General features: G+C 42.9%; 2 protein-coding genes and 3 non-coding genes across 5 annotated transcripts in view; all 5 read left to right on the forward strand.

The window, feature by feature from the left end:
• LOC119027750 (zinc finger protein 26-like) overlaps window positions 1-14,098 on the forward strand; it is a 31,163-nt gene that overhangs the window by 10,159 nt on the left and 6,906 nt on the right. The window contains 1 exon segment of the mRNA XM_037113183.1: window positions 2,372-2,693. Within this exon segment, the coding sequence (XP_036969078.1) occupies window positions 2,372-2,693 (322 nt within the window).
• LOC119027903 lies at window positions 58-164 on the forward strand. The gene has a single exon (XR_005077516.1). It is a non-coding gene; the product is annotated as a U6 spliceosomal RNA (small nuclear RNA).
• LOC119027300 (zinc finger protein 664-like) lies at window positions 1,413-4,495 on the forward strand. Its single transcript, XM_037112384.1, has 2 exons — window positions 1,413-1,698; window positions 2,372-4,495. The coding sequence occupies exons 1-2, from the start codon at window positions 1,509-1,511 to the stop codon at window positions 3,517-3,519; spliced, it is 1,338 nt and encodes a 445-aa protein (XP_036968279.1). The 5' UTR covers window positions 1,413-1,508; the 3' UTR covers window positions 3,520-4,495.
• Window positions 11,881-11,987, forward strand: LOC119027902. Its single transcript, XR_005077515.1, has one exon. It is a non-coding gene; the product is annotated as a U6 spliceosomal RNA (small nuclear RNA).
• LOC119027906 lies at window positions 12,469-12,575 on the forward strand. The gene has a single exon (XR_005077519.1). It is a non-coding gene; the product is annotated as a U6 spliceosomal RNA (small nuclear RNA).

The raw sequence follows: 14,098 nt of genomic DNA on the forward strand, positions 1-14,098 counted from the left end.
ACAAGGATCATCCAGCAAACAGGAGATTAAAATGTAGGCAGAGACCAGAAGTTGCATGTGCTTGCTCAGGCAGCACATATGATAAATTGGAATCAATACAGAGAAGATTAGCATGGCCCCTGCAAAAGGATGACACGCAAATTTGTGAAGCGTTTCCACATTTTGAACCGGCTGCCCCGAGTCCCACTCCGATATGAAAATATCTGGAATTGCCAGTGCTCCGTTCAGCGGTCCACAACCAAAGTCACTGTGCAGTGCGAACAACAACTCGCCTCATCTACAACATCTAGCGCCTGCAATGTTATAGACATGAGCGCTCTGCGCTACACAGGACACTCCGACTCTTGTCTCAGGCCAAAAGTTGGGAACAGCCCCCTTTCATTGTCACAGCATTTTTGGCCTCGCCCACTTTCACTGAATTGTGTAAATTTGCAGACTGAATTGGCAGCCAGCAAATACTTATTACCAACAGTTTGAAATAAACAAGACAGAAGGATGAGGTCTTTCTTCTGGTTACCCTGACTTGTGATTCTTCAGGGTACCACCTACTAGGTTAGCTACAATCACACTCCCTACACATTAACCTCGCTACTAGTATAAATTGACAGCATTGGATTAAGTTATATTTAGAGAACAGAATTTACATTTATCAGCCTGTTGCACACGTTGCTATGGTTATCCAGTGTGCTAGCCTAAACCTTTATCTGTTAATATTCTCTAAATCTTCTCATCTAGATTGGGACAATCTGCCAGCCAGGGGCGGTTCCAGACAAATTTTACTGGGGGGCGAGGAGGGGCCAGTGTTTAATCAGAGGGGTGCATTAAAAACGGAAACAAATGATATTTGCACATTAAATACTTCAATGTTGTAAAAAAAAAAAAAAAAAAGAAAGAAAGAAAGAAAAAGAAAAAGAAGAAGAAGAAGTAGACAATATAATTATTATAGCAATAAGATTGTTTAAATTGAGAAACAGACAAACAGATAAATACATAAAGAAGATAATTAATAAAATATTAAAAGTCTCGTTTTTACTCTCAAAACATCGTTGATTAAACAAACAGAGGAAGGTCACGATTCTCCATTTTTCAGAGAACTGGGTTCAAACGGAACAGGTTCTTCTTCTCAGTAACCTCAATGTCCTCCTGGCTCCAGAACCTGCAGCTGAGATCCATCTTTGATTTCAGCCACTAATCTTGTTTTGTTTGACAGATGCTTCAACACTGACATGAGAATCACCGTCCGTTCTGGACCGTTCCCACAATTGGATTAAAATGATGCTCTTATTATGAAAATATGGATCAAGCCGGTGATGAAGAGCTCTGAAGTTCTGAATTAGATGATTTCAGTCTGAAGCGGAACTTAAAGCCTCCGCACTTCCGCTGTCGGAGCTTAAAAGCGTGGCACCCAGCGGAAGTAAACAGTAGCAGCGAGTAGCAGTAGCTCTCTGTGTGTAATGAATTAAGTGTAGATGGTAACGTTATTGAATCACGGCGCAGCTCATTATTGAATGAGTAATATAAGAGCAATGAATTCGGTTGAGAGTTTGAGAGAGTTTGTCAACGAGCGACTAAATGCTGCTGCTGAAGAAATATTCAGAGTTTTTAAAACAACTATCGTCCAGTATGAAGAAGAGATCGATCGGCAGCGCGTCATGCTGGATATCTGCTGGAGACCCCAAGTGAAGTTACACAGGATAGGTGAGTAAACGTATAATTTTTTAATAACTCTAATGTTTGGAGCCCTGGAGTGGCCACAGAGGTGAACATATGCATCGCAGCCACGTTTCACTACATGGAGCGAACATATGAGTGTTTCCCTCGTTTTGGTTCATTCCACTCCGGCACTCCAGAGGTTCTCAGTGTCCGCTGCACGGCTAGGCCTCGTTCTATGAAAGACCGCGGCGAAACTCCGCTCAGAAAATGATGATTTTACACACAAAACGTTCCTAAAAATGTGAGGAGCACTTGATCTCATCAGAAAGAAGTGTGTCTCATTCAACCTATTGGGAAGACATTTCGGCATTGATTTTGAGGCAGTGGGTAAGATGAGATGGAAGCTACTGGAAAAAAATGTAGATTTTACATTAAACACATTAATAGCTAATATGAGTAGCACTAAAGTTCATATAACAATTTGTGTCCGAATCACCCAGTCTATTAACACAATTCGGCATCGGTTTGGACTCAGTAGGTCACGTGACCTGGAAGCCATTGAAACTTTGGGTATTTCTACTCTTTGCTATTCTGCCATTGTTCTGTGTGCCTCATTGCCCTTGTAAATGAGGGTTGCCTCTCAATGATCTCTGGAGGATGAATAAAGGTTGATTGGTTGATTTGAATATTCTCTGTCTTTTGTTCTCTGTCCCTCCAGAGCTCCCACAGCAGGAGGGGGTTCTTGCTGACCAGCAGCTCTGTGACCAGGAGAGGAACTCCAGTCTAGACCAAGAGGACCCAGAGCCTCCACAGCTTAAAGAAGAACAGGAGGAGCGCTGCACCATCGGAGAGGGAGAGCTGCTTGTACTAAAGGTGGAGACGGATACCGTCACTGTGACTTCAGCTTATGAAGAAAGTGACCACAGTGAAGAAGAACCAACAAGTGACCACCAGCTCCTCTCTAACAACTCTGATGTAGCTGAGAGCCGAGACCAGAAAGGAGGAAAACATGGAGACTCAGGATCAACTGGAAATGGAGAGCGGAAACAAAAGAAAAGACATCAAGGAAGCAAAAATCCCAGTTATAATGCAAAAAACTCTACTTCAACAGGCTCTCAACAGAACACTCGCCCAGGCGAAAAGTCTTTCAACTGTGACACATGTGGAAAGACTTTTCAGTTTAAGTCCCTATTGAATTTACACCTAAGAACCCACACAGATATGAAACTGTATACCTGTGAAACTTGTGGGAGGGTTTTCGTGGTAAACAGTGAATTAACACGTCACATGAGATCCCACACACGTGCGAGACCGTTTCCCTGCAAAATATGTGGGAAAGCTTTCACACTATCCAGTAACCTAAAAGCTCACATTAGAACCCACACAGGCGAGAAACCGTTTACTTGCAAAACATGTGGGAGATCTTTCATCCAACGCGCACACATGGCCATCCACATAAGAAGCCACACAGATGAGCGGCCATATTCTTGCGAAATATGTGGGAAAGGTTTCAAGTCTGGTGGTGAATTGAAGCCACACGTGAGAACCCACACCGGCGAGAAACCGTTTACTTGCAAAACATGTGGGAAAGCCTTCAGCCGACATACACAGATGACAATCCACATGAGAATCCACACACATGAGCGGCCATATTCTTGCCAAACATGTGGGAAAGGTTTCAAGTCTCATGATGAATTGAAGCAACACGTGAGAATCCACTCGGATGAGAGGCCGTATTCTTGCAAAATATGTGGGAAGAGGTTCAAGCAAAGCCGTGGCGTAGTCTGTCACATGAAAACTCACAGGCGAAAAGCTGCATTATTGCAAGACATGCAGGGAAGGCTTGCAGGCATTGCAGTGCCTTAAAGGCCCCCACACACCGCCCAGACGTCCACCTGCCTTATCCGACCACTTTCCGACCACTCTGTTGCCCCTCGTCTGAGCCGTTTGGCAGAAAAGTTGCATTGAACACTGTAGCGTGTATGTTCTGCGCCTGCGCAAGATGCAGTAAGCCTCCTGAACAGCGAGTAGCGCTCGTCTCGTGCCAGTAATCCAACACACGAAAACAGGAAATGACTGAACGAAGTGAGGAACAGAGTGCATAGAAAAACAAAGCACACAGTATTGATTCAGTATGTGTCCGACCTGAGAAGATGTTTGTGGACTAAATACTTGGCATGTGTGAAGACTCGCGTTGTGTGCTCTCAGGCTCGTTATGATATGAAGCCGTCTCTATTGTCACTTCCGCCCCTCACACACACCGCGCCGGTTCGCTAGCACAGCGCCAATCAGAGAATCCACTGGCTCAGACGTCCGACAGCCCACCTCCTCAGACTTTGCATGCTCAATCAGAGCCGACAACACCCACGCGGCTCTGAAAGCTTCCGACGCAGCTGAACACACCAAACATATTTGTTCCCGACCTTGTCCGAGTCTCTCCAAATGCTTCAGAGGTCCAACGGTTGGGCCAGTCTGTTCCTGCCTTAACAGCTCACATGAGAACTCACACAGGTTAGAAACCGTAACCTTGCCAGACCTGGGGAAAGTCTGTCTGATCGGTCTGCTTTGATGAGATATTTGATGACACGTACACGTGAGTAGCCTTTTATTTGCAAAATCTGGTGGAGGTGGTTCACTTCTAGGGTTTCATGCATAATTGCATAACTTTAACTTTAATTGACATTCTTGAAGAATCCTCCGATGATGAATATACACAGGAGAAATGATGTGCTGACACTGAATGTGTACAATTCCCCCTTGAGAAGATGTCAAAATATGTTTGTCTATTTTATGCTGATTTGCCCATGTTTGTTAAAATGATTAAAAAGTCATTTAATCGGTCTCATGTGTCCCACTTATTATTGCTTCTTGTGTCCTGCTTTTATATGAACAGTTATGTTCAATACTTGTACTTTTTACAGTAGCTTTAAAGTAAATTATATGTAATATAAGCAAAATGTAAGATGCCAGATCCACAATTGTTCAGGAGGTTAGCTCTTCATTGCCAATTCTCACATAACATCCCTCATCAGCCCATTCACAATTCACATGCACAGTCCTAGAGCCTGTTACCTTGAGCATGGCGTTCACGTGAACGTGCATGGAGCGCGCATAAATAGTTAATGGCAGGAGGCGCTGAACCAATCAGAGACCTCTGCTGCACTGTGCGAAGTTTTATTCACAGCGGCATTTTTGGATTTCATTCGTTCATCCCAGCAGTTTGGACTTTATTTACCTTACCTAATCACACGGGTCTGTACACTATTTTACTGCGGGGTTTATTGGAGTGACTCACGTTGGTTAATACAGTTTTTGTCAAAATGATGTTGCACTATGTTCATTTTACACAAAACAACACAGTTTAAGTTGTATTCTTTAAATGCTGTAAAACAACTGAAATCAGGAATTGATGCCGTTTTTAAATGTTCTCGATGACGTCATTGAATTCTTGAAGTCTTACGATGTCATGAACAATATTTTCAATCTTATCATTGTTGACATTTTTTATTCATTCAACAAACTGATGCAATGAAAATGTATCTCTTGTCTGCCTCACCATATTCTAGTAATTCATATGACCCGCAAATCACTTTATTACTGTTACAGCTGTAAATAAAGGTTATTGCTCTCATTGTTTTTATGACATAATGTGATGATATAAATATCATCCTCTCTATTTATTTGATCTGAATATTTGTGAACGGCATGAACCTCTGCTGCCCCCCCACCACTACCACCTCTCGCCCCCCCTTTACTGCCCCATTATCACCTCTACCTCCCTCTCCACAGCTTTTATGTCACAGACTCCCCCCACTGCCCCCCCTGGCATTCACCCTCCCTCCCTCCCCCCACATCTGACACTCAGCCCCCCTGCTCCACTCTGTCTCTCTCATCTCTCCAGGTGAGAAATGAGCTGAGGAAGATGAAGGTGAAGAAGGCTACAGGTCCAGATGAGATCAGCTCCAGGCTCCTCAAGTCCTGTGCAGACCAGCTGTGCAGGATTGTGAGAGAGAAAGCTGGAAGGTAAACAACAAAAATAACTGTGGTTATTCTCTGAGCCTGAACAGGAAACACCTTAACACAATCAGGTAGTCAGACTCAACACAATAATTGCATCATATTACATCAACATGAGAAAGCACCTCTGGTAGGAATGTGTTGTGTGAAGAAGTCTTTTGATAGAAGTGATTGTTGTCCTTTAAAAGATGGCACGATTCCAACCATTTATAACACATCAATGGACCTTGTAGAGTGACAGAAAGGTACTGTGGGCACAAAAGCACTGTTGTTTTATTCCAGAGTCATGATGCTCTCTGTATGGGTGGTACCAGGAAAGTATTGTTCAATGACTGTCATGGCACAAATCCAATATTCAGAGTTCATTGCTGGATGTCTTGACTTCAGTATGAGAAATTCCTCAGTCAGACTGTTCTGACTACTTGACTGATCTGGTGTAGAAGACAGCTGCAGATTTTTCTCTTCTCTCCACAGGACACAGTGCATGATGGGGAACGCTCAACGTCTCTACTGATGGAAATAAGTTAGATCTGAATTTTTCTTTATGTTTAATTGTAACTACATGATTTAATTTCATAGGTGTACCGCCGTTACTGGTGACTTCATCACAGGGTCCACGTTCATAACTGTCACAGACAAATTAAAGGAATCAGGGGGGCACTGCAGGTGGATTGGGTGTCCTCTCCTGTGCTGTGATATTTATTAGTTACATATGATCCAAAAAGTTCATTCATTTGAAATAATCAAATAATATTCAGTGTAGTTGTTTTTATATTCAGGTCAGAGTGTTGATTATTCATAAACAATGTTAGATTAGATAAATTGAAAGTTTATGTTGTCATTTTTCTTGACTACAGATTTCATTACTTGGCAGTTTGTCTAGAAGATATTTGGAGTGAACTGGGTGCATCTTTATGATTTTGTCTTCTCCTCCAGCAGTTTTTGGGCAGGTCATTATTTCAAGACAGGGGTACTCAGATACAAATCTTAAAGGGCCACAAAGATTTTTTTTCAGTGACTCAACGGTCCATGTATTGAGGTCGGTCAGTCCACATGCAATAATTTTGTAATATCAAAACAAAATGTCCTTTTCATTCAAAACAACAAGAAAAATACAAATTAAAATAAAATGTCAAAAATGCATAGTTGAATATTTCCTCTTTTTGTTTGACTTCAAACATTGTGTCCGTCACTTCAGTCATTATTTTATTTCATTGTGTCACAGATGTGACAAGAATACAGCTTGCAGCTTGATAAGACTATTTCAGTGTATTTCTTTGTGTTGTGCTTATCTCTGAATTTTGAGGAAATGTCTCTTCAAAATTCTTACGCTTCGTCTCATAATGCCTTTTCAAATTGGAAATCTTCATCACAGCTTCTCCTGCCGTGTTGTATGACTCTTGGGTATTCTGTCGGTGTTGGTGTAACTATGGTTCGTGAATGTGTTTGTGAATAAGATGATTTGTAAGATGGTTGTGGATTAATTCATGTCTTTTGTTCTGTGATTAATGGTATTGAGTTTTAACAAGGATGAATTGGCACCGTGAGTGAAAGGGTGTTTGCCGGGAGACACTCCCCATCTGTTACATGCAACTTAGAAAGGGGATACTGCTCATTTTGTTTAAACTTTGTTATTGTTTTCAAGTATAACTTGTTGTCCATTTAGTTGGTAAAAAGCCAGATATGTCTTTGTTGTCCAGGTTGTAGATTGTGACTATAAATGCAGTTATGAAGTAGCTACTTAATTTCATTACTATCACTATCTGTTGTTGGGTGGTTTGTTTGGAATGCTCCATTTTCAATCCCTTGGAACTGGTCAAATGTTAATACATGAACTCCTCCAAAAATGACAGTGAAAGTTTAAAAGTTGTGCTCGCACCAGTGAGTGACACAGCTGTGTATCATTTGCATGGAAACATGTCCAGGTGTACACGTGCTGACCCAACCAAATTGCATAGTGAAGGAATAACAGTTCAGGGGCCACAAACAGGAGGCCGGCAGGCCAGATGCGCCTATTGAGGACCGCTGTTTTAAGATATTATTACAATCAAACACTCCTGTTGGCTGTCAAAAGAAGTGTGTGTGACCCTGGAAAATCCTCACGTGAACCATCTCTGTACAGAATGTGTGTATTTGAGGTCTCAAAGACACAAAGAGGAGATGCTGCCTGCTGACATGCTGGACTTTATTAAAGATCAAGTACAACAAACAACAACTGAGAAATGATTATCTTCATAGGAAATGCAGTCCTGGATTACACACACATGTGCCAAGTGCATTATTGCACATGATTAAAACATTCAGATGGCAAATATTAAAATGAGTGGAAAAATGCATGACCAAAAGGTTCAAATGTGAATTTTCAGCTACCGTGGTTTTATACCCACAAAATATAAGTGTGTATTTACACAAATGATTGTAAAACTAAATGAATGATAAGTTTTAATCAGTGATTAATGTGTTTATGCTGGTGAACTGCTTCTGTTGTTCATGTTTCAGTTAAGTGGAGTGATTATGCAGTGGATCCTTTTCACATCAATCTGCACTTTGACCTGACAGCTGCAGTACAACATGATGAGACCTGACGTTGACTGACTCCAGTGTCAAGAGGTTCACACCATAGTTTGTCCTCACATCACACAGGTGCCAGCCCGAGTCCTCAGTCCTGAGTCTGGACACATGAAGTCTGACTCATCCATTTCTGAGGACGTGTTTGTCCAACTGGACTCGACCCGCAAACTGTTGATCCCAAGATTCTGGAACAACAACACTTCCAGACAGAACAAACAGGACTGAGACTTTGCAGTCAGTTTTCATCTCACAGAAGATAAAAAGGGAGACGGGGGAAGTGTCAGTTGTGGTTGTGAACGTCCATTCCAGTGCGATGTTGTGGTTCTCCTCTGCCTGATGGGAGGTCTGTGTCACATTCACTACAAATGTTCCTGTTGAGGACTGTTGAATAAATTTATCCTACAACAAGTCTTCACAAGACCATTTCAGCTACACCCTGTGAGGACAGACATTCAAGTCAAACATGAATGCCAGTCAAGTTCTGCCATATCTGATATATGACTGGTTAAAGCACTCTCACAGATACTGCGCACTGGGCTTTACAATCTCATCTTCTTTAAACATCTATGATGACCCATGCATAATATAGCTTCTATCTTCTCAATCACTTGGCCATCCACCAAATGTAAATCTAGACTGGCATAACTCACTTCTAAAAATCCCTTAATCAGAATGTTCTGAGTACATGATTGTATTATGGTTTACAGTTTCCTGCGCAGGTTCAGAGTTGTTTCCTTACAGCTTCCTCGCATATTTATCATGTATGTTTACATCATCAGAATTAAATCATGAAGACTGCTGTGGATTATTCTCTTCTCTCCACGACACAGTGCATGATGGGAAACACTCCACTTTTCTCCTGATGGAAAGAAGTTTGATCTTAAGTTTTTTCAAGAGTGTTTCTCATTATGCACAGTGCTCTTTGGACAAAAGAGACAAATCTGCAGCCGTCTTTATGATTAAATTCTGATGCTTCTAACACGTCAGTATAAATGAGAGGAAGCTGGAAAGGAAAAAACTCAAACAACTGTGATTTCACTCTAAGTCTAAATGTGCCCAGGACACACAGACCAGAAAACACTTGTGCATGGGGGGGACCTTAAATCTTTAACCTAAACAAATAGCAGCACATTGGACATCTTATTTCTGACTTCATGATTCAGTGATTTTAATCTGAGAGAAGAGAAAGGTAACTTCAAAATACCATTGAGAAGATCTGCCCTCTACACAGTACAACCCTTTTATGCATAATTTAAGAGGAAAGTCTCTGTTATGGGAACATCTTTTGAACCAAAAAATAACCAAGAAAAATAAATGCACAGGATTTCTTCAGCATCAGTGTTTGACTTCTCTCAGTGTGACAACTGTGGAACCATCTTCCAGTGTCAGTTCAGCAGTATCAGCAGTCTCAGTAGTGAGTCAGTAGTCTAACTAGTCTCCTTCATACAGGTGTGCTCATTTATTAGCTGTAAATCTGGTTTACTGACACCACTGAACTCATGTCTGTGGACTCAGCTCTCTCTGGGAGAGGGAACTGAGTCAATAGTTCCCTGGTGCTTTCTGTTTAACTCTAGCTCCCCCTGTTGGCAGCACTAAAGACTTACATAATGATGAATGCAGCTACAGTCAGGTTCCATTTATACATCTGAACTAGAGACACTGGGACGAGTGTGTCAAGCTGAATTCTGGGTCAGGTGTAGAAAATGACAAACAAGACATGTAGAATATTTCATTTCTTTAATTGGTAATGCAGCTATATAAAACATGGATTTGAATATGCAACTCTGAAACATCCTGTAGTTTTAAATATATGCTGAAATAAACAGATACAGAACACACACCAGTGTAACATTAAAGGGAAGCATTCATAAATGTATCTTATACTATGTTCTTATGACAGTATTAGACTTTCTTTGTGTGTGTTTCTTTGGCATGTCCTTCCTCGTCCTGCTGCTGTGGCTGCTCTGCTGCAGCCGGTAGGTTTTTCTAGCCTGGGCTCTCTCCTTCTCCAGGACCTCAGTGTCATCCAGGATCTCGAAGGCCTGGGATCTGACTGATGACATACCTTCTGAGAAAGCAAACGGTAATGGAAACACATGTTGTTGACAAGTCATGAAGTATATACATATTCAGCTTAGTACAGAATCTGAAAGGCAGCAAGTGCCTCTTGTGTGGCTGTAGCTCAGGAGGTGGCGGTGGTCGTTCAGTAATTAGAAGGTTGCTGGTTTGAATCCCAGTCGAAGTGTCCTTGAGCTAGGTGCTGAAGCCCAAATTGAGCAGTTGGCACCTCGCCCCTGCCATCAGTGTAAAAATTTGAAAGAATTTGAAAGTTGCTTCGGACAAAGGCATCTGCTTAAAGCCCTAAAATGTAAATGTAATCTGAGATGTTGGCCTTCTATGAGCAATGAGCCACAACTTCTTTCCTTGTACCATATCTTATGAAGTTATAGGCCTGATCGCCACAGGCTCAGCTCAGCAGATACCACTGAACTCAAGTGTTTGAAAATGTGACCCTGGCCATGGGGACATGGAATGTCACCTCGCTGGGGGGGAAAGAGCCTGAGCTAGTGCAGGAGGTTGAGCGGTACTGGCTAGAGATAGTCCGGCTCACCTCCACGCACAGTCTGGGCTCTGGAAGGGGGTCTGGTTCGGGAGCCACTGGATTCCATCTCTGCTTTTGCAGACGATCTTGTCTCATTGGCTCCGTTGAGCTTGGACCTCCAGCATATTCTGGGGCGGTTTGCAGCCGGGTGTGAAGCACCTGGGATGAAAATCAGCACCTCCAAGTCTGAGGCCATGGTTCTCAACCAGAAAAAGGTGGCTTGCTCCCTCTGGAAGGGGGAGAGTTCTTGCCTCAAGTCCAGGAGTTCAAGTATCTTGGGGTCTTGTTCACGAGTGAGGGAATGATGGAGCGTGAGACTGACAGGCAGATCGGTGCAGTGGCCGCAGTAATGCAGTCATTGTATCATCTGTCGTAGTGAAGAGAGAGCTGAGCTGAAAGGTGAAGCTCTCGATTTACCGTTCAATCTATGTTCTTATCCTCACCTATGGTCATGAACTTGGGGTCATGACCGAAAGAATAAGATCCCAGATCCAAGCGGCCAAAATGAGTTTCCTAAGAGATAGGGTGAGGAGCTCAGTCACCCGGGAGGAGCATGGAGTAGAGCCACTGCTCCTCCACATCGAGAGGAGCCAGCTGAGGTGGCTCGGGCATCTATATCGGATGCCCCCTGGACGCCTTCCTCGGGAGGTGTTCCTGGCATGCCCCAACGGGAGCAGACCCCGAGGAAGACCCAGGACACGCTCGAGTGACTATGTCACAATATGGAAATGTCTATAACTGCCAGTGCTGTCTCAGGGCAAAAGTTGGGAACAGCCCTCTTTTCATCGTCAGGGCATTTTCGGCCTCACCCCCCTTTCATTGAATATTGTAAACGTGCAGACTGAATTGGCAGCCAGCAAATACTAATTGCCAACATGTTGAAATAAACAAGATGGAGGGATGAGGTCTTTCTCCTGGTTACCCTGACTTGTGATTCTTCAGGGTACCGCCTACTAGGTACCTCTAGCCTGCACTGCCGTACAAGGATCATGCAGCAAAAAGGAGATTAAAATGTAGGCAGAGAGCAAAGGTTGCATGTGCTTGCTCAGGCAGCACATATGATAAATTGGAATCGATACAGAGAAGATTAGCATGGCCCCTGCAAAAGGATGACACGCAAATTCGTGAAGCGTTTCCACATTTTGAACTGGCTGCCCAGAGACCCGCTCCGATATGGAAATGTCTCTAACCGCCAGTGCTCCCTTCAATGGACCACAACCAAAGTCACTGTGTGGTGCGAGCAATAACTCGTCTCATCTACAATGTGTGGCGCCTGCAATGTTACAGTCATGAGCACTCTGCTCTAAAAGGGATGCTCAGGCAACTGTTTCAGGTACTTTCTCAGGGCAAAAGTTGGGAACAGCCCTCTTTTCATTGTCAGGACATTTTCGGCCTTACCCCCTTTCATTGAATATTGTAAACGTGCAGACTGAATTGGCAGCCAGCAAATACTAATTGCCAACATGTTGAAATAAACAAGATGGAGGGATGAGGTCTTTCTCCTGGTTACCCTGACTTGTGATTCTTCAGGGTACCGCCTACTAGGTACCTCGAGCCTGCACTGCCGTACAAGGATCATGCAGCAAAAAGGAGATTAAAATGTAGGCAGAGAGGAAGGGTTGCATGTGCTTGCTCCGGCAGCACGTATGATAAATTGGAATCGATACGGAGAAGATTAGCATGGCCCCTGCAAAAGGATGACACGCAAATTCGTGAAGCGTTTCCACATTTTGAACCGGCTGCCCAGAGACCCACTCCGATATGGAAATGTCTATGAGGTCTTTCTCCTGGTTACCCTGACTTGTGATTCTTCACAAAAAACAAACAAAAAACAAGAAGTAGAAAATAGAATTGTTATTACAATACAATTGTTTAAATTTAGATACAAATAAATGAAATTTAAAAAGTCTCGTCTTTACTCTCAAAACCCGATTAAACCTTCATTATAGAAACAGAAGTAGGTCACGATTCCTCATTTTTCACAGAACTGGGTTTAAACGGAAATTGTGATTTGTGGGCGTTACCAGGACTGACACAAGCAGCTTCTTATCATTAAACAATTATCAGGTCATCCATCAACAGTTTGACTTAAAGTCAAGTTTTTTTTCAATGGTGACATCACACACTGAGAAGAATCAAATGTCAGGTATTGAGCAGCAACATTGGTTGATGTCAAATATTATGACTTACAATATATAGCGCAGTAACCCGATTTGGGACTGATCTCTTTGTTGAACCTCTTTACAACCACAAGGATGTCAAAGCTCCTGTAGGCTATTTATGGTGGTAGCCGAAAGCTTGACTGATTTCCAACTTCACCAAATTCACCCCAAGGTGCCCATTGGGAGAGATTTTTCTTTGCTTGGGCAAAGAGATTTGTGAGAACCACAAATTGATCTCCAAGGCAGTTTTGCAATTCCTGCACAATACAGGACTACATGTAAAAGTCTAGTTCATCATTGGACCTGTGGAGGGCAGTAATACGCTAAACAGCATCTAAACTGCCGGAATCGTACAAGAAGAAGAAGTAACTAAACTAAACTGTAACTTAACATGTCACATGATGAACCACACAGGTGAGAAGCTGTTTCCCTGTGAAATTTGTGGGAGGACTTTTGAGAGTTGTTGCCTGTTAACTTATCACATGAGAGTCCACACAGGTGAGAGACCGTTTACTTGCAAAACATGTGGGAAAGGATTCACACCATCCAGTATATTAACAGATGAGAGCCCACACAGACAAGAGGTCGTATTATGCCAAACATGTGGGAAAGGTTTCAAGTCTCATGTTGGATTGATGCAACACATGAGAGGCTACACAGGCGAGAAACCGTTTGCTTGCCAAACATGTGGGAAAGCTTTCAGCCAACGGACACACATGACAGTCCACATGAGAACCCACACAGATGAGCAGCCATTTTCTTGCCAAACATGTGGGAAAGGTTTCAAGTCTCATGTTGAACTGAAGCGACACATGATCATCCACTCCGATGAGAAGCCGTATTCTTGCAAAACATGTGGAAAGACTTTCAAGCAAAGCAGCGGCTTAGCAGGTCACATGAGAACTCACACAGGTGAGAAGCCGTATTCTTGCAAAACATGCAGAAAAACTTACAGGCATCGCAGCGCCTTAACAGCTCACACGAGGACTCACACAGGTTAAAAACCATAACCTTGCCAGACCTGGGAAAAGTTTGTCTGATCAGTCTGCTTTGACAAGATATGTGATGACACGTACAGGTGGGTAGCCTTGCA

The sequence above is a fragment of the Acanthopagrus latus genome, chromosome 10 (assembly GCF_904848185.1).
Source record: "Acanthopagrus latus isolate v.2019 chromosome 10, fAcaLat1.1, whole genome shotgun sequence".
NCBI lineage: Eukaryota > Metazoa > Chordata > Actinopteri > Spariformes > Sparidae > Acanthopagrus > Acanthopagrus latus.

Coding starts and splice junctions, on each gene's coding strand:
- LOC119027300 (XM_037112384.1), top strand. CDS start 1,509: ATGAGTAATATAAGAGCAATGAATTCGGTTGAGAGTTTGAGAGAGTTT. Junction 1,699..2,371: donor AGTGAAGTTACACAGGATAG/GTGAGTAAACGT, acceptor CTGTCCCTCCAG/AGCTCCCACAGCAGGAGGGG.